The sequence below is a fragment of the Convolutriloba macropyga genome, chromosome 15, assembly GCF_964194025.1.
Source record: "Convolutriloba macropyga chromosome 15, txConMacr16.3, whole genome shotgun sequence".
Lineage (NCBI taxonomy): Eukaryota > Metazoa > Xenacoelomorpha > Acoela > Convolutidae > Convolutriloba > Convolutriloba macropyga.
In genome coordinates this window covers 3734931-3756436 of record NC_134482.1, presented here as the reverse complement: position 1 = coordinate 3756436, position 21506 = coordinate 3734931, and the positions used below count along the sequence as shown (strand labels likewise).

The window sequence follows — 21506 nt, the reverse complement described above, 5'->3', positions numbered from 1 at the left end:
TTTTGTGTTTTTCTTCTAGCAGCGTGCTCGACCCCACATCTCCCCTCAGCCCTGTCTCTACTGATCTCTACGTGAGTTATTTACTCTTGCATTATACAGCTTAAAGCCCCAGACTAGTTCAGAGTCAACGCGAAAAATGTCGCTTTTTAGCATCTTGCTGAAAAGGTTTATCTTCAACGAACAATTCTTCAATGATTTTCAAGGAAACTACAGTCACTTAAGAAAACAGTAGAAGCTTCTTGGAAAAGATGGTCAACTTGTAAGAAATTGCAAGTCGAATGGCTACCTTGTAACTTTCTTGCGAGTTCGTTCCGGATGAGCTGAACTCTAAATGAATAATTCAATTCGACGTTCTTTCATTTACCGTAGAAAACGGATGGGAATGAGTTGCTCAGTTTGTATAATATAATACAATGTGACCTAAATTGACAAAACAGTTACTTTTCAGTCTTATTATCTCAAGAGGTCCTTCTGCAATTAAGTTTTTAGATGTTAGATCTCATTTGCTCATCTTTATTTACATTTCACGGCTAAAATTTTTTCTGCTTAAGTGAACGATTTTTTCTGTCGATGCGCAGAGTATGTGTGCATTCATATCTTGCGACGTGCTGTTGTTTTTTTGCTACAATATAGGCAGAATGTTTATCTGGTGAAAACTTGTGTTGAAAAATTATCTAGGAACATATGTTTTATGTCGAATGTGTAACTTATAAGAAACTTGTAAGTTGAAAGATTGGCTTTCAAGAGCGTTGTAATTTGAATGGTTAACTTGCAAGGCGAAGCATCGCCTTGTTAGAACTTGCAAGAAACTTGCAAGTTCTTACAAGTTAACTAACCATTCGTGTTTAACCCGGGTAGAGTTTTGGAGTTTTTGACACTACATAATTGTCAAAACTTCGTATTTTAATGCTTGAAAGTTGATCTCCTTTTCAGGGAAGCCTCCAGCGAAGTCCTGGATACCAATCTTCTCTATCATCCAAGAGGTATTTCTTCCATCAAAAACTGAATCCAGCTTTATTAGCAACTGAAAGCAGATATAACCTCGCAACTGTTTTTGAAAGTCTGGGACAATTCAGTTCTGGTGCAATGAACTTTGATGAGCCCCGGTTGAGAAACATATTCAGGAAATGATCAGAACTCACTTTTCAATGCCTCGCACTTTTTGCCCTGCTCCTAATTTCAGGTACAACAAGTAAAGGTAAAACAATAATTGCGCCTTCTATGGAAAAAATTCCGTAAACTGACAAATTATTGAAATTACAAATATTTAATGAAAAAAAGATTATATCAAACATTTTCAGCGATTTATTTCGACTAAAGGAATCCACCTCTTGTGATAATGCAACGGGTACAACCCCGGACGAGAGTGGTTGGTTATCTTGCAAGTTTCGGGCAGATTCTTTCAAGAACAGGTTATCTTGCAAGATCTGACAGAAAAATGGTTATCTTGCAAGATCTGACAGAAAAATGGTTGTCTTGCAAGATCTTAAAAAATTTGGTATCTTGCAAGATCTGCCAGAAAAATGGTTATCTTGCAAGATTCTTGCGAAGACAACAAAGTTCGTTCCGGTCGAGCTGCGATTTGATTGGCTGATTTTATTCACTTTCCTTATTATAATTTTCTGATTAAATTAATTGAAACTCAGCAAGTCAGCTTTCATTAAAAACCTTTTAAAATTTATTTAAATTTCTTCAGAATTTCGATTAAGAATTCAAAATTTATTTAGAATTAATTGTATTTAAAACTCTAAAAGCAGCTCTCGAGTCTAAGCAAATTATCCAAGTAAAAATGCAACTAAAACGCAGTATCTTTGCATTTTCAGTCGGTACTTCACTATTTTCTATTACTCTGGCAAACAAACAAGTTACCACGAACATTTAGCTTAGAACAAATCTTATATTGAATGATTCAGACAGAAAAACGGTTATCTGGTAAGATTCTGCAGAATAAATTGTTATCTTGCACGAATCTTGCAGAAAAATGTTTATCTTGCAAAATCCTGGCAGAATGAATGGTTATCTTGGAAGATTCTGGCAGAAACAAGTGAAACAAAATTGTCAGTCAAATGCAATCTGGTCAAAACTTACATAATATCGATCTTGTTTTATCAATCAAATGTTTGGTATGCCAGTAAAACTATCGTCAGGCAAATGGAAAGGCTTCAGAGAAAAAGTTTAAAATGGATACAATCAAACAGTCATTTTACTGATAAAGAATACAATGATTGTCTTCGATCAGTAAATTTACTTCCGATCACTTATCAATTTGTTTTAAACAGAACCTTGACCAGAAAACTTCCACTTGAGGCGGAGCAATTTTGGCAAAAAAGGAATGGACATCCGAAAACACGATCAAACGAGAAAAAATTTTTATACTCAAACGAATGTAATCGCCAGCGTTGCCGATCTAATTTTTTCTACCGAGTTACAAACTTCAACAATTCGATGTCACTGGCGAGTGATTTTCCCAACTATAACCCATATTCAGGTCCTCTCAAATTCCAAAGAGAAGTCAAAGAATATTTGATTTAGCTAAGAAGAATTTTAATTACAAATCATATCCAAATGGATGGACAGTATTTGAGGGAAATCAAATTCAAGCCCCGTTAGGGACTTACTAAGCTTGGTGTAACCAAGATTAGTGAAATTCATTATTATTATTATTATTATTACTATTATTATTATTATTATTATTATTATTATTATTATTATTATTATTATCATTATTATTATTATTAATATTATTACTATAATTATTAATATTATTATTATTATTATCATTTTTATTATTATTATTACTATTATTATTACTATTATTATTATTATTATTATTATTATTATTATTATTATTATTATTATTATTATTATTATTATTATTATTATTATTATTATTATTATTATTATTATTATTATTATTATTATTATTATTATTTTTATTATTGTATAGAGACCGCTTAAAAGTAAAAAGAGCAAGAAAGAAACTTTAATTTTTTCACGACTGTTTTCTATCACGAATAGGCAGAACTGCAAATGTGTGTTTTCACATCTAACGGCCAGTGTCTAAGTACCAGTTGGTACTGTGTTTAACGGCGAACAAAGCTGACACTCAAGATTTACAAATCCTCTCCAATTGGTGAGGTGTTAACTAACATCAAGTAGTTATACGAAACTAAAGAAAGTTTGTTCTCCGAGTGGAGATTGTAAGATATAAATAAATATGTATATAGTTTAGCAGTGTTTATATTAATACTTGGTATTCTTGGTTACTATCGGTGGACTCCTCAACCACACTCCCCTCTCTGCGATTCTTTGGCTTTTTAGTCAAAGAGCTTGTCGAGGGTGGCAATGTCTCCCGTGTTCAGTGAGGAGATTGAACTAATCGTCGCGGTGTCGTAGTTATCTTCTTCCATATGGACTATTTCAGTGGGTTCGTCGATGTTTTCCCGCTCTTTCGGTATGTCGTGGTGCTTTGTGTGGTTGTCGAGTTTAGTGTTCTTGTTTGTGTCTTTTGTTGTTTAGTGTGCCAGTTGGTTTTCTCTGGTTGGTATGTCTGAGTCGATGTTGATTGGTGGTTTGTTTGTTACCAGTTGCTTGTTGTTTTCAATGTTGTCCTTTGGGTTGACTTGTGTTGTGGTTGCTGTGATGTGGATTTGTGGTTCTACTGGGGTCGATTGGTGTGCTGGTATAATGGATATGAGTTCAGTGTTTGGGCTCATGTTATTCGCTGGGGTGATGGAGATGAGTTGTGGTTCGTTGTCCTGGTTTTGTTTCTTTGGTGAGTGGGTTGTGCGGTGGATGATTTTGTCTATTTTCCTGTTTGCTCGTTCTGGGGTCTTCGTATACTTTGTTGCTGGAATAGTCATAAAAGCTGTCGGGTCGTTTGAAGTACAAATTTCTATCGGGCTACCTTGCGATGAGTCGGAGATCAAATTTATGACCTCGATCGATTTATTTGCTTGGAGTTTGGTTGTGTCCAGTTGGATCCTTGGGGATTGAGATAATTAGCGTTGGCGTTCTTTGGCTTTATTGAGTTTGATTGGGCGATTGCCGCTTTCTTTGACTTTCTTTCGAAGTCGCTGATGGATTTTTGGGGTCGTTTGATTGGCTTCTGTTTTCGTTCGCGCTGCTGTGGTTTTGTCTTGCTGGGTCCTGGAATGTCAAATTGGTTGCGATGGGTATTGGAGTTTGCTTGTGTTGTACGTGCGTTCGGGTCTTTCCAATTGGTGTTTCTGCTGTGATTGTTTGGCTTGCTTCTTTTCTGTTAACAGAAATTGTTTTATTTTTTCTTGGTTTGTATTATTTTCTCGTACGGTCTTACATGCTACAAAATGCATTAGTCTTGGTTTGGTTTCGTTTACAATTGCCAAATCACTTTTCTGATTACTGTGTTTTTTCTGGTGTTTGTGTCTAGTGTTATTGTGGTGGGTGAGTAGTTGGTGATATTACCGTCTGGTATAATATTCCATAGTGGTTTTAGTGTGCTTTTCGTGCGAGTGTTATTCGTGCTACTTGTTCTTTTGTGTTAGTTATTGATGTTGTTTTATCACCGAATGTAATCATTAATTTATCAGGTTTTATGTTTATTGGTGAAATATTCTTACGTTTGATCGCTTTCTTCTTTATGTTTGACTGGTCTGATGAGTCTTCCTCGTCGATGGGCTATTGAAACTGGATATCTAGTTCGGGTTCTGAATCTGATTCAAGGTTCCAAATGGTGTCTGCTTTGAGCATCGGTTGCTTCAACCCTCTCTTCTTATCTAAATAGAACTTTGTCATATCATTGTATGATAGATTTTTTGTGGATGTTTGTGTAGTGATGTTTGATATAGGTGTGTTATGTTTTCTACCAAAGTGTGCTGTGAATGGTGATATTCTTGTTGTTGTGTTGGGGATTATTTTTATTTCTTGGATGATTTCGGCGATTTTATCCGCAAGTGTAATTTTTGACCATTTGGGGTCGTTGTTCAGATCTGAAAGGCGTCGTTTTATTGTTTGTATTAGTCGTTCTATCATTCCATTTGCTCTGTGGTCTCCAGCTGGAGCTAAAATTAGTTTAATATTATGGTTGTTACAAAAAATTTCGAATTGCCTAGATTTAAAGGATTGGGCTTGATCGCATCTTATATTTCTAGGTATTCCGTGAAATTTTATATATTTTTCTAGGTATTCTATAGCTGTGTCTGTGTCGCAGTTGTGATAAACTTTTGCGTGTGGATATCTTGAGAATCTATCAACTGATGCTAATATGTATGAGTCCTTATGTTCTTCGTCAGTTATGGGGCCGGCGAAATCCAATTGGATTTCTTCATTCGGCTCGTGAAGTGGTGGTAGGTGTGCTACTTTGGATTTTGGTATTATTGGTTTTAAGTTCTTACCGATCTTGATGCACTGCTGGCAGTTTTTTGTCAAGGCAACTATTTCTCCATGGATTCTTGGGAACCATATGAGGTTTGCGAGGTGCATCATTCCTGATTGTCCTGGTAGGTTACGGTGGATTGAATTCATGACGAATTTGCGTAATTGAGTGGGTATGTAAAGTTTTCCGTCATACAGATACAACCAGGTGTTGTGCTGAGGTCTCTTTTGAGGGAGTACCAATATCTACTAAAGTGTTCGAGTGCGTCCCAGTTCTTTTCTTCGATTATTTGAAATAAGTTTCTGCTTTGTGGGTCGTTCCTGGTGGCTTCTGCGATAAAGTTTTCTCCAAATACCCTGTATAATTGCCTCAAATAGTCGGGGAGTTTTCATGATCTATTTCTGGGAGTGGATTATAGTGTTCTTTTTCTGCAAGGGGTTGCCGTCCTTGTCCTAGGTTAGATGTTTCTAACGGTGTTCTTTCTTCCGATAATAGATCCATTTGGATTTGCTGATTGTTCATTCCTTGTATAAAAATGCTTTTTACAAGGCTTTCTTCTAAGTGCTCCCAGTTGCATACTGATGCGTGTTTTTTTATTCGTGAATGGGAAACTTCTAGTGATTCGCCTTCTTTTTGTCGGCATCTAAAGAATTGAAATCTATCGAGTGTTTCGTTCCTTGTTTGTATAAATGCTTCTCTGAGTTGTTCTACTAGTGCGTCAGTGGTGCATTTTTGGATGTCTGTGTGTGTGAATTTTTGATGGAAAATGTTTGTTGCTTGTGCCCCTAATGAGAGATATATGTGGCTTTTTGCTTTATTGTCGGCTTCGTCCCACGGTGTGTTGTCTACTTGGGGCCCTTTGTCCTCTATTTCTTTGCAGGTGTTTTGCCAGTCGGTGCGTCTTTTGACATTTCTTTGTTCTCTTTGCCTTCTTTCGCCTGTTGTTTCGTCGGGTAGTGCTGGTTCGTAATGTGGCTCTGTGGGGTAGTCTAGTTCTTCGTTTTCAGGTCTAGGTTGGAGTAATTTGTCCACCTGGATGTTTTCTTTAACCATTATGGCCAGCTTCACGGTTGCTAACCATTTTTCCCAGTCTAATTCTGGCTGGTGACTTTTGTCCCAAATGAAGTGTACTCCTAATGGGGAGCGAGCCATAGTTGACTGCGCCATGTTGTATAGAGAACGCTTAGAGGTAAAAAGAGCAAGAAAGAATCTTGAATTTTTTCACGACTGTTTTCTATCACGAATAGGCAGAACTGCAAATGTGTGTTTTCACACCTAACGGCCAGTGACTAAGTACCAGTTGGTACTGTGTTTAACGGCGAACAAAGCTGACACTCAAGATTTACAAATCCTCTCCAATTGGTGAGGTGTTAACTAACATCAAGTAATTATACGAAACTAAAGAAAGTTTGTTCTCCGAGTGGAGATTGTAGGATATAAATAAATATGTATATAGTTTAGCAGTGTTTATATTAATACTTGGTATGCTTGGTTACTTTCGGTGGACTCCTCCACCACAATTATTATTATTATTATTATTATTATTATTATTATTATTATTATTAATATTATTATTATTGTTATTATTATTATTATTATTATTATTATTATTATTATTATTATTTTTATTATTATTATTATTATTATTATTATTATTATTATTATTATTAGTATTATTATTATTATTATTATTATTATTATTATTATTATTATTATTATTATTATTATTATTATTATTATTATTATTACTATTGTTATTATTATTATTATTATTATTATTATTATTATTATTATCATTATTATTGTTATTATTATTATTATTATTATTATTATTATTATTATTATTATTATTATTATTATTATTATTATTATTATTATTATTATTATTATTATTATTATTATTATTATTAATAAATCCCGCAAGATAACCATTCCAAATCGACTGGGGAACACACTCTAATGTGTTATAAGATCTTAGTAAGAGAAATCAGAATCTAGAGAGCTTATGCTAGTATCAATTTTTCTTCGTTTACAGATATATTTTATGGACAACATTTTGATATATTCTGAAAAGTTTTTGTTACTGACAACAAGTTCCTAGTCAGATTTTATAATAGAAATACGCGTTGGAAATGAAGATATTATTTTTTGATACGTACATCTGCAGTTTTCATCACTAATTTCACGCATCAATAGATAGATTTAATGAAAACTCTGCTTACGTTGAGATTGATGAGAAATTGGAGTTCTTTGTTTTTGTTTAATGTGTGTTTTTGATGGCATCCCCAATATTCTGGCTTGGAGTGTTTTTAGTGGATTCCAGGCGTTTATCCAATACTTTTTTGTTTATCCAATACTTTTTTAATAAGGGAAGCGGATAAACTAAAAAGACCAGGAACAAGTCATAATGCAGTCTTTGGATTATTCTTCTTACGGGAAAATGGGCACTAATCTTTCGATTGTTTTGGGTGCCCGAACCGAACTCCAAGTGTAAATCAATACTGGGCAAATGTAAAAGCAAGACTGCCATGTAATATATTTTACTCGCTTTCCCGCTTGAAATTTGTCTGTTTCAAGCGTATATTAACGGCGCAAAAGACTAAATTTCAACAGTCATGTTGGTGCACAAAGGAGAACTAACGTCAAGGGAATAGGAGAGCCGGGGCGCAATCCCCGTACGGAACTTTATTTTTGCCCTGGGCTGACAAGAGTGACAAGTCAAAAAAGTGACATGAATTAGTCTACAATTCAGTAATGATGAGGAATTGCATTTGTGCTGACCCAGTACTGAAACATACTTAGTGTTAGGTACGGGTGAACGAATTGAGATATGGCTTATTTATGTTCATAGTTGAACTTTAATGAAAAGTCCATCAGTTTTTTCCCAAAGACAACCATCGTGATTACCATACAATATAATAATACCCAAGTTGAGATCCTCGTTCAAAGTGACTTATGAAAATACCTATCCAGACCGTTTCTGCTTATGAAAATAATCAGGCAGGCCAAAATCACTTATGGTCCAGATTTTGACTCCTTCAGGCTATGAAATAACTTGAGCAGACCAAAAAATGTTCATGATCCAGACTTTGCCTTGTTCGTGTTTAAGGAAAAACCGATCTTTCAAAAACCGATGATGAAGACTTTCAAAAGGGTTTTCTCAATTAATTATGCTCTTGATGTAGATGTAGTGTGAAAATTATTGTTCTCACTTCCTCAAATGCTCACTTCCTAGATTAGTAAAATGCGATGTCCAGATGGTATATAAATTCAAGTTTTGGGGTCTCATCGAATGTTTCCTCAAAAACTGTGCTGTATTTCAAATATAAGATTTGGCTCTCTGGGTCAAGGAATTGTTCGATGTCATTGTTCAAGTTATTGATATATTGTTCAGTGTCCCAATTTTTTTTTTAAAGAATCCAATTGATGGTTAGATGAAGTTAAGAAAAAAATTTGGGTTTTAAGACAATATTTACAATCACTAAACTCACTTTTCAAATACGACGCGGGGTCTTAAGCAAAAATCATTTACATATATTTATATCTCAATTGTCAATTGCACTCAATTTTCCTCACGGCCTTATATTTAAATTGATCTTTCTTTTGCGCAACAACGTTCTGTCATTATCAGAAATTAGAGTTTGAAAATCAAAACAATCGCATGCCCTATGTTTTTATGATGATTGTTCAACAACTATTAAGACATAAATTCGAGGACGTCATTTTTTCTCAAGTCAGTTTTTCAGTTTTGTCACGCATCGTAGACAAAAACGAGAAACATCGTTTTCAAGACCCTAAAAGCTATCTTTGATTTTGACTTAAAAAATTTACAAAATTTATGACAGGATAAAGAAGGGGAGTTATAGAGGAACAGACGAAAAGAAAAAAGAAATGATTTTGAGGGCGCGGGATTAAATTATTTAATTACAAAATTAGATCTTATGACACATTTTTATATATATATATATATATATATATATATATATATATATGTTCATTTAGATAAATATACATATACATATGTATTTTTTATCTATTTACATATGTGTATAGATGTAATTTTATCTATATACATAAGTATATATATATATATATATATATATATATATATATATGTATATATATATATAAATAAATTTGTATATACATATAAATATATATATATATATATATATATATATATATATATATATACATGCATATATTGGATTAAACAAAGTTGCTTCATAAGAATTTGAAGGAAAAGTATCTTCCCGACGTTAAAAGAAACAAATATTCAAAAGACAAAAAAAAACAAAAAAAAGTATATTTATTTTTTTACTCATCACGGTTTTCTAGTTCACCTCAGTTACTGCTTTGAATTTGTAAATCTAACAATATTTTTTAGCGCATCAGGTTTTGATAGAATAAAAAAACGTGTTATAGTTCTTAGAAATCGAGAAAGAAATTGAATTAGCTAAAATTTTGGCTTTTTTCTGTTTTCCCCCAGGGTTTTCTATGCCCCCAATCACATTTTATGTGTTGTTTTACGTTACTCTCTAAAATATATTACGTGCGTTTCGGGGTCGTCAAAGTTATATGCCCACTAATCTGGGGCGTCCGAAACGGAATAGATCCAAAACGAATTTTTATTTTCCTTTTTCGTTGAAAATTAGAACTAAATTCTTCAAAAAGTATCTCTTTGTTGTTCTCCGTGGTTTTAGTAGCCTGGAACAGATTCGAATGGAGCAATTGTCGTACTCCTGATTTACACAAAAACCATTGGGAACATTTTTCTAGAGAAGAACGAAAAAACCAGACAAAATTCAAATACTTTTATTGTAAATATCGTTGCTGGTTATTCGTGGGAAATGTTTGTGTGCAAGCTAAGAGTTACAGTTTGGTGGACTATTTGACTCAGCAGGGGCAATTTCTCAATTTAACCTCTTCAATTCAGGAGGAAAGTACAAAAACTACAAAATCATAAATGATTTGTCATCTTCTGGGGCACGTTCGCTAAATCTATATCCAATAATTCAATTGAGAAATGAAATATTGAAAACTTACAGATTTGACCAAATATTAGATAGTTGAGATCAGAAAAAACTATACTTTCTATTAAAAAATGAAACAGCTGTTTTAAATAATTTGTTGATTAATCTTGTTATTTTAACTGACCTTGGTTGGAGTTTAAGCTCTCAGCTGGCTCACAATCTACAGGTCATTTAATTTAACTCAATAAGTGAAGAAATCTTTAGGAGGTTTTTTCTTCCATTAACAAATAAATGAAGTTAGAAGCTCAAGTCAGGAGATTTATTTGTGAAAGAGAAAATTATAACTTATTATAACTATATGAGCTATTAATGTTATAAATTCAAATAATGACATGAATTAAATTTATTTCAGTGAAGTAGAAACTTTGTTTATCGCACAAAATGCTTTTCAAAAACCATGTGTTCCATGTAATCAGGGTCTCTATTTGACCATCGTTGTAAGAATATCAAAACACCAACACATCAAATTAGACTATCGTTGTAAGAACATAAAAAATTCTTATTGTAAGACCATCAAGAAAATTTTAGGAAGAAACCAAGAAAGATTTGTTTTTCAACACTTCGGATTTCTTTTCAACTGATGTTGTCTGACCGTTGAATATACTTTCTATAATTTTGATCTAAAATTGTTTGAAATATGAGATCACTACATGCCAGAACCAACTAGTTTGAGTTCCTTGAGTTCTCCTCCACTTGTAACGTAAACATCGAAAAGATGAAAAACTCTTCGTTTAGTATGCTTTGCTTTGTACATATTTCCACAATTGTACAAATAAAAGACACATGAAATGGAAATAACTTGGTACTTACTTCTTGCGAGAAGACGAAACTTGACATATTAATTGGCTCCAATTTTTTTAAATTTATTTTTAACTAAAAATTTTCAACTGGTGCTTTTTTTAAATTAAGTTTTCTGAGAAGATCTGCTTCAGTTTAAAAAATGAGTGATTATGCAAACGGTTTTTCATCTGTTAGAGTTTTATTAAAATTAGGTACCGCATTGTTGTTTTGTTGAAAAACTTTTCGTCTCAGAACAAGGGGAAATTTTTGACGAAATTGAGACATATGGTTGAACATTTTGAGCTACACACGCACAATCTTGCGCGAGGCGCCTTGTTTATCTCTTTACGCCTTCGCGCGTTCCTTGAAAGCATCTAAACCAATTATCATTCGTCATTACCTATTTTATCTTGTTGTTTGCATGAGTTTGATGCACCCACTCATTGACTGAGTCAAAAAGAAAGCTCTGAAACACATTTTTTCCAACAAACTTCTTCCATATATAAATAAACGAATCAATGATTTAATATCAGTACAAAAATCTCGATAGTCACTTTCGGTATTCACACTTGAGAGGCTATAAACATTGTAGCCAAGCCTCGCATTTCACATAGTGTAATAACTTGCGTAAACAACCAATATAGTAACTCGGGTAAACAGTTGCCTGGATGCACCAAAAATGGTGTATTCACTGCACTGCAACACACCATCAGAGGAAGCTGTAAATATTTTGAGGAATTTGACTCACTTCAAAGGGCAACCTTTGAGAATATACTGGGAACAGTCTTTTCCAATGAATCAAGGCATCAAGCATGTTTGCCTATCAATAAGACTGGAAAAAGGAATCCGACGAGCGTCTGAGTAGATAGAAGCAGCTTATATTGGTTTGATATCGCAGTCTGCTACATTAGTAGACCTTATAACTGGCCAAAGTCCGACAGCAGAACAATCTTGTACCAAATTGATTGATGAAATAAATGGTTTGTCAATATCGCAGCTCACTGAAAGCAAAATACTGGAAGTCCTCGATTAGGTCGCTCTCAAAAATTTAACTGAAAACCAAACATCGGAAAAGGAAAGAGCTAGCTTATTGTTTTCCTCTCTGCCTCAATCACGAGCCTGGTTATCGGCAGCTCCAATATCGGCTCTCGGCCTCCATCTCCTGCCAAACGAGTTTCGTGCAGCTGTGAAGTACAGACTTGGCGCTCCCATATATGAAAAAGAAAAGAAGTGTCCCTATTGTAAAACAGGATATTTGGATACACTCGGTGATCATGCTGTTGCATGTCATGGGTGGGGCGATATGATTTCGCGACACGACTGTCTAAGGGACAAATTTTTTCCGCTAGCACCTGTCACCAGTTTGCGAGCAGAAAAACCTGATACCAGAAACAAATTTTCGAGCTAGAGATGTGTATTTACCTTGCTGGTCTGCTGGGCAACCGGCAGCTCTTGATACAACCATTACCTCGCCACTGCAACTCAGTATTATTTCAATGCGGCGAGGAAGTCTGGTTTTGCCCTGAGATCTGTGGAAGACAGAAAGTTGGAGCTATATTCCCAACAATGTGCCAACATAAGTGTCCAATTTATTCCAATGGCTTTTGAATCATTTGGAGGGCTCTCTGAATTGGCCAGAAAGACACTGAAGCGAATTGCTCTGCTCACTGACAACAGAAATTTGTACTCAGCTGGTTTGTCAGTTGCTTTCAGCAGGCTTGCGCAATCGGTTTCAGTCACACTAATGCGAGGAAACGCTAAAATGTTGATAGCAAGAAGCGCAGAACTGTGAGCCATCTGCAAGCAAAAGAAGCCTCCTTAATGTCTCATGACCTTCGATTGTGTGGGTTTCAGTATCCCAATTGCAAATCAAGTAGTGTGGGTTCCACTATCCTAGTTGATAACCCGATTGTGAGGGTTTTACTACTCCAAATGAAAACACGATTTATTAAGTTTATTTAATTATGAGTTTTTATTCTTACCTGACCAAAGTGGGGAGAATAGAAACATTTATTTCATATCTGGAAAACTGAAATGAACTGTTGAAAATTGATTTATTAAACTGATGGTCTGCTGTTTTATAAACCTAGTCATGGTAACCAAGTTAATTGTAAATTCAATTCCTATATGTAAAAAAATATACAAATTCACTCTTTAATCCAATACAACTTCATTGTCACAATTTTCATCTTGATCTAACCACAATTATAACATTGAGAGATGTTTTCTATTAGGTTCCATTTATTGCGTTCATTCATTATACACTGGTATTTTTACAATTAAATAAACTCTTAGCTGTGTTGGTGTTTAACTTCTGAGGTAAGTTCAAAAAGGTTCAATGTTAAAGTTTGATTGGACGATTTTGTCTAAAGGATCATATAAATGTTTCCGAGAAAGTGTTCTGATTGGTTATAGAGACTCAACCCAATCATCCAACGGTGAAATGCTGAAGCGGAATGACGATGGTTCTCAAGATATCGAGATATTCAGACCTGGTCCAGGAGAGTCATTTGGATTCTTCGTCTACAAGGAGGAATCCGACTCAGATACAGGAGGAGATCCGCTTCAAAGCAATCCGATAATAACCGAAGCAGCATCAATGGATCAACTGTTACAACTCAAATTGCATCAGATTGAGAACAGCGCAAGTCAGTGCATTTTAAGTATCAATGAGAGGTCGGGTCGATCAAATCTCTCTTTTTATTGAAGTACTGAAGAGATGAGATACAAACGGGTATTAAGTTGGGCATCTGATCCAGGATTAACTGCTTAGTCTCGAGAGTTCACAATTTTAATCAACCACAATTGCACCAAACTAAGATTGACTGACTTTAAGTTTTGATAACAAAATTTGAGTATAAATTACGTGACCCGATGAAGTCACCGTTAAAATCTGGCGTTCACCGAATGCCGCGTAGATGCTCGAGATGCGATTAATAATTGATTCCTAGCAGGTTTTAAGATCTGGCACTTATTTCGCGAATAGCAAAATATACGATATAAGCGGTAACTAGCGTTTTCAAGTTAGAAATTTCACCGCAATTTTCTTAAATAATTTTGAAGTGAATGAGTTGATTTTAGAGAGGTATTCAAGGCATTGTATTCGCCGCAGAGTTATGTAGGAAAAATGCAGTGAATTTTCTTGCTTGTCAACGCTAGTTACCGCTCATGCATCTTGGATATTTTTGCAATTCAACAATTACATAATTTTGAGTTTCCATGCGTAGATCCTTCATGATTTGGCGTTTTAAAGCGTAGATCTTACGCTAATTTGTCGTTTCTACGCGTTTCTCTTGCATTGATTCAACGTTTACACATCTGGCTATCAGACACAAACCGCTGAATGCTTGTTGCCTCTTCAACCACTGTACCACGGTACTTTTTTTTCTTAAACTTTGTTTTCTTTATACATCGGGCTCTAATATCTTCTATCATAGCCTTTCTAAGCGCAGATCGTACATGATTTTGGCATTTCTAAGCGTAAATCTTGCATAGTTTTTCATAATTTTAGCGTTTATCAGCATAGATAAGATAATATTTTTGTTGTCTAAGTGTAGCTCTTGCATTTTTTGAAGTTTTTGAGCTTAGATCTTTAACAGAATACCTATGTATACAAAAATCTGTTGCTCGCTTATTAGCGAACAAAATAATGAAAGACGTGCTAATTTCATAGGCAAGCTACGAGAAAACTTCTTGCTGATCGACACCTGAAATTTTTTGGGGATCTCCCGTACCAAGTTTGGCTGGAAAAAACTTGATTTTAAAATAAGTTACATGTAAAATTCGCAGATGTTCGAAAAGGTCTGAAAGGTATTTGTAAAATAAACTCAAGTTTTAATTTGAAGAAACTGAAAAAGTGTTTGGAAAATTCAGAAATTTACTAAATGCAACTATTAAGTACTGAATATTTGAAAGATCAAATTTATGTTACACTCTGTTTTATTCAACATCAGCGCTGAAAATTAGTTGCTGAATTTATTCAAGCTGAACGCTAAATTAAACCTCTACGTTCAACGATAAAAATTAATCGTACAGTTTATGTAAGATCAACGCTAAAATAAAAGCTAAAACTTGAAAGATCAGAGCTGAAAAATTAGCGTGGAAATTATGTAAGATCTACGGGTATAAACGCTAATATTTTCTTTTCAACGCCTCAGTCGTAGATGTGAAACGAATCCAACGCATTCACTGCCATTCGTATATAATTCGTGCAGTTTTTAGCGCTGACAACTCGGCCCGGGTAGCTACTGTATTAGTTCTAAAACCAGCATGGAGATCTTAATTTTGTGTTTGGAGACATACACTTGTGTTTTTAAGGTAACGTGTTTTGTTACGACCCAATTTATAAAAATTTATTAAAGTTGTGTTTTTACGGCCCAATTGTGCTTTTTGCGAACCAAGTTATTAAAATTGGGCCGTAGGCTGAGTGAAATCATTGAAACGTCATCCACACCTTGCAACTCGAGAACTTTTACACGCTATTTGCATTTCATTCGATTATAACTGTAGGTAGGTTGAAAGCACTCTGAGAATGGTTTCCGTGAAAAAAAAAATCTAAAGCTGTCTATGTAGCCGATAGTTAAAGGAGTAACGTATTATAAGAATCCTTATTGATGCTTTTATTCTAAGCAGCACCTTTATTAACAATTTCAAACATTCCCTGCGTTAGCTTTCAAAAAATGGATATTGCTTATGTATATAATTATGAGATTAATTACCTTAAACAGTACTGTTAAATATGTACAAACTGGGATGCAATTCAGTGGTGGGTGGAGGCTAGCAGAAAAGATACACGAGTGTCAAAAAATGGTAGTCTTATGAACTTAATATAAAGATGTACATAACAAAAAAAGAGTAACTAAACTATCAAATAACTCAATTGTCCATAAATTCAACTATCCAATAGTTCCACTAAGAACCATACTATCGGCTTTAAAAGTCTTGTGTGTATGTAAATTAACTCAAACTTATTTACAAATGTTCATGTTTTTTGTCCTATTTGACTGCTTATATGTAAATCTCGATAGTTGGGTTATTTGAAAAGTTCGGATCGAGTTGTCAGCCTGTGTAAATGGAAAATTTTTAGAGATAACTTTGCAACAAATATTCAACACATTCCTTGCATAAATTACGCACTCTAAGTTTTAAGCACATTTACATAACTTCAGCACTTCAAAAGTTGAATTTTTGTACGCTCTTAGCTACAAAAAAATGTTTTGTACATTTTTCAATACGTTGCTTGCATAATTTCAAAACTCCAAAATGCAGCAAGGTCAGCGCATTCCTTACATAATTTAATGATAAAAATAATGAAAAAATGAATTCAAACCAAACATGTTTCCACAATCTTGGTTTTGCACAACTTGGGGAGGTTCAGTTTTGATTAAGGTTTTCTAATGATCCGATCCAGAAGGATATCAGTAGTATCTGAATTGATTTATTGCTTCTGCCTCAAAAAAGCTTTGTTATTTCTCTTTGGAACTCTTGGGATACATCAGAGGCGTATATCAGGAAAGATTATAGGTGAATGAAAGCGAATTGTTATACTTAGCTACACGAACAAAAGAATTTTCTTCGAACCGCTTCTGTCTCATCTTTCTAGCATAAATCAAGACTATGCCACTGGATCTTGTATTGCAGTCGTGTGATTTGAGCTCACTGAAATGAAGTGGATTCAAAACTGTCTGTCCAACGAATTTTTTGTTCAAAAGAAGGAGATCTGAGAGGACCAGCTGGTACACAATCGGTAAAAGACCTTTGCAAATCAGACTTAAGACATAGTCTGAATCGGAGAGTTTACATTTTCTACAGATCAATTTAACCCATCTTTGTTGAACTTTCTCCAAAGGCCGTAGTCTAACTTTACCGGGGAACTAAAATTTCAATCCATAGTGGAGAACTGAAAGTACATAACTTTTAAACAAAACACACTTAGCATTCACTTTTGTTTCAGTAGGCAAAATTCGTCAAATTTGAGCTAGCTTCTGGAGACCTTTCTTTACATTAATTTCAATGTGTATGTCCCAAAAAAGTGTTGTGAGAAATTTACGCCAAGATCTCTTATCGACTTGACCTGTTCAATCTGATGTTCTCTTGCTTAAAAAGACAATATTTGGTCAGCGCGTTTTTGTAGAGAAAATTCCATTAACTTGATGTTCGTGAACCTAAATTCAATTAGTTTTGTTCACTCCACGTGATAGCACTATCAGTATAAGTCTGTAATATTGATTGATGGGTTTTTGAGCCAACAAATTTTGCGTCGCCTGCAAAGGAAAAACTTTCATTCAGGAAAAACTTTTATTTGAGCACGCATTTCAAGTAACTCCAAAATTTCAGCAGGTTTGTTGCGTAATTTCAGCATTTCGGAAAAAGAGGGAATGTAACCGCTTTCATTAAATCTTAATATAGAAAATAAAACAGTTTTGTTCGAAAACATTTACCCGAGCACTTTGACACTTGTTAAGGGTTTTAATCGTCCTGCCTCATATTTCAATCAATTAATAACTCGATGCATCAAAAAACAGTCGTCTAATAAATGTACGCATACACATAGTTAGCATTGAGAGGGTGTTGAGAGAAGTGTTTGCATTGTTCTAGAAGAGAAGAGAAGTAATGGGATGGGTAGTGTGTTTGTGAGCAGACTGAAAGACGACAGAATCGGGGGACTGTTGAATGTGGGGGATGAAGTGATGAAGGTGAACGGACAGAGTGCGAGTGAGATGAGTCTGGATGAGATAGAACTCACTATCCAGAACAGCCAACAATCAGCCTGTGTAAATGGAAAATTTTTAAAGAAAACTTTGCAACAAATATTTAACACATTCCTTGCATAAATTATGCACTCTAAGTTTTAAGCACATTTACATAACTTCAGCACTTCAAAAGTTGAATTTTTGTACGCTCTTAGCTACAAAAAAAAGTTTTGTACATTTTTCAATACGCTGCTTGCATAATTTCAAAACTCCAAAATGCAGCAAGGTCAGCGCATTCCTTACATAATTTAATGATAATAATAATGAAAAAATGAATTCAAACCAAACATGTTTCCACAATCTTGGTTTTGCACAACTTGGGGAGGTTCAGTTTTGATTAAGGTTTTCTAATGGATCCGATCCAGAAGGATATCAGTAGTATCTGAATTGATTTATTGCTTCTGCCTCAAAAAAACTTTGTTATTTCTCTTTGGAACTCTTGGGATACATCAGAGGCGTATATCAGGAAAGATTATAGGTGAATGAAAGCGAATTTTTATACTTAGCTACACGAACAAATGAATTTTCTTCGAACCGCTTCTGTCTCATCTTTCTAGCATAAATCAAGACTATGCCACTGGATCTTGTATTGCAGTCGTGTGATTTGAGCTCACTGAAATGAAGTGGATTCAAAACTGTCTGTCCAACGAATTTTTTGTTCAAAAGAAGGAGATCTGAGAGGACCAGCTGGTACACAATCGGTAAAAGACCTTTGCAAATCGGACTTAAGACATAGTCTGAATCGGAGAGTTTACATTTTCTACAGATCAACTTAGCCCATCTTTGTTGAACTTTCTCCAAAGGCCGTAGTCTAACTTTACCGGGGAACTAAATTTTCAATCCATAGTGGAGAACTGAAAGAACATAACTTTTAAACAAAACACACTTAGCATTCACTTTTGTTTCAGCAGGCAAAATTCGTCAAATTTGAGCTAGCTTCTGGAGACCTTTCTTTACATTTATTTCAATGTGTATGTCCCAAAAAAGTGTTGGGAGAAATTTACGCCAAGATCTCTTATCGACTTGACCCGTTCAATCTGATGTTCTCTTGCTTAAAAAGACAATATTTGGTCAGCGCGTTTTTTTAGAGAAAATTCCATTAACTTGATGTTCGTGAACCTAAATTCAATTAGTTTTGTTCACTCCACGTGATAGCACTATCAGTATCAGTCTGTAATATTGATTGATGGGTTTTTGAGCCAACAAATTTTGCGTCGCCTGCAAATGAAAAACTTTCATTCAGGAAAAACTTTTATTTGAGCACGCATTTCAAGTAACTCAAAAATTTCAGCAGGTTTGTTGCGTAATTTCAGCATTTCGGAAAAAGAGGGAATGTAATCGCTTTCATTAAATCTTAATATAGAAAATAAAACAATTTTGTTCGAAAACATTTAGCCGAGCAGTTTGACACTTGTTAAGGGTTTTAATCGTCCTGCCTCATATTTCAATCAATTAATAACTCGAAGTATCAAAAAACAGTCGTCTAATAAATGTACGCATACACATAGTTAGCATTGAGAGGGTGTTGAGAGAAGTGTTTGCATTGTTCTAGAAGAAAAGAGAAGTAGTGGGATGGGTAGTGTGTTTGTGAGCAGACTGAAAGACGACAGATTCGGGGGAGTGTTGAATGTGGGGGATGAAGTGATGAAGGTGAACGGACAGAGTGCGAGTGAGATGAGTTTGGATGAGATAGAACTCACTATCCAGAACAGCCAACAATCAGCCTGTGTAAATGGAAAAATTTTAAAGAAAACTTTGCAACAAATATTCAAAGTTGAATTTTTGTACGCTCTTGGCTACAAAAAAATGTTTTGTACATTTTTCAATACGCTGCTTGCATAATTTCAAAACTCCAAAATGCAGCAAGGTCAGCGCTTCCTTACATAATTTAATGATAATAATAATGAAAAAATGAATTCAAACCAAACATGTTTCCACAATCTTGGTTTTGCACAACTTGGGGAGGTTCAGTTTTGATTAAGGTTTTCTAATGGATCCGATCCAGAAGGATATCAGTAGTATCTGAATTGATTTATTGCTTCTGCCTCAAAAAAACTTTGTTATTTCTCTTTGGAACTCTTGGGATACATCAGAGGCGTATATCAGGAAAGATTATAGGTGAATGAAAGCGAATTGTTATACTTAGCTAAACGAACAAAAGAATTTTCTTCGCACCGCTTCTGTCTCATCTTTCTAGCATAAATCAAGACTTTGCCACTGGATCTTGTATTGCAGTCGTGTGATTTGAGCTCACTGAAATGAAGGGGATTCAAAATTGTCTCTCCAACGAATTTTTTGTTCAAAAGAAAGAGATCTGAGAGGACCAGCTGGTACCCAATCGGTAAAAGGCCTTTGCAAATCAGACTTAAGACATAGTCTGAATCGGAGAGTTTACATTTTCTACAGATCAATTTAACCCATCTTTGTTTAACTTTCTCCAAAGGCCGTAGTCTAACTTTACCGGGGAACTAAATTTTCAATTCATAGTGGAGAACTGAAAGTACATAACTTTTAAACAAAACACACTTAGCATTCACTTTTGTTTCAGCAGGCAAAATTCGTCAAATTTGAGCTAGCTTCTGGAGACCTTTCTTTACATTAATTTCAATGTGTATGTCCCAAAAAAGTGTTGGGAGAAATTTACGCCAAGATCTCTTATCGACTTGACCCGTTCAATCTGATGTTCTCTTGCTTAAAAAGACAATATTTGGTCAGCGCGTTTTTGTAGAGAAAATTCCATTAACTTGATGTTCGTGAACCTAAATTCAATTAGTTTTGTTCACTCCACGTGATAGCACTATCAGTATCAGTCTGTAATATTGATTGATGGGTTTTTGAGCCAACAAATTTTGCGTCGCCTGCAAATGAAAAACTTTCATTCAGGAAAAACTTTTATTTGAGCACGTATTTCAAGTAACTCCAAAATTTCAGCAGGTTTGTTGCGTTATTTCAGAATTTCGGAAAAAGAGGGAATGTAACCGCTTTCATTAAATCTTAATATAGAAAATAAAACAATTTTGTTCGAAAACATTTAGCCGAGCAGTTTGACACTTGTTAAGGGTTTTTATCGTCCTGCCTCATTTCAATCAATTAATAACTCGATGCATCAAAAAACAGTCGTCTAATAAATGTACGCATACACATAGTTAGCATTGAGAGGGTGTTGAGAGAAGTGTTTGCATTGTTCTAGAAGAGAAGAGAAGTAATGGGATGGGTAGTGTGTTTGTGAGCAGACTGAAAGACGACAGATTCGGGGGAGTGTTGAATGTGGGGGATGAAGTGATGAAGGTGAACGGACAGAGTGCGAGTGAGATGAGTCTGGATGAGATAGAACTCACTATCCAGAACAGCCAACAATCTGTTATACTCACAACCATGCCACTCCTCGTCTCCATCCAGACAAACTACCACAACCACCATCACTGAATAATCATCACAACTAAAACTCCAAAAACATTTCAATCTATTCTTCTTTGGGTCATCGTCTCTCTGTTTCAATACGGCCCACGTGAACACACTATTTATAGAGATACAAAACATCAAATATAATACAACTAGATATTTTGTTTCATTGCCCTCTCTTTG

The 21506-nt window shown here is 34.8% G+C and overlaps 1 protein-coding gene across 4 annotated transcripts in view; it reads left to right on the top strand.

Annotated features, from left to right (window-relative positions):
- Positions 1 to 21492, top strand: part of LOC142354417 (uncharacterized) — a 57704-nt gene extending 36212 nt beyond the window's left edge. For all 4 annotated transcript variants that reach the window (XM_075406700.1, XM_075406699.1, XM_075406698.1 and 1 more), the window contains exons 7-11: positions 20 to 71; positions 934 to 983; positions 13585 to 13817; positions 19474 to 19649; positions 21112 to 21492. In XM_075406700.1, the coding sequence (XP_075262815.1) occupies positions 20 to 71; positions 934 to 983; positions 13585 to 13817; positions 19474 to 19649; positions 21112 to 21150 (550 nt within the window). In that variant the 3' untranslated portion in view covers positions 21151 to 21492. The remainder of the gene's footprint in view (positions 1 to 19; positions 72 to 933; positions 984 to 13584; positions 13818 to 19473; positions 19650 to 21111) is intronic.
- The last annotated feature ends 14 nt before the right edge of the window (positions 21493 to 21506 follow it).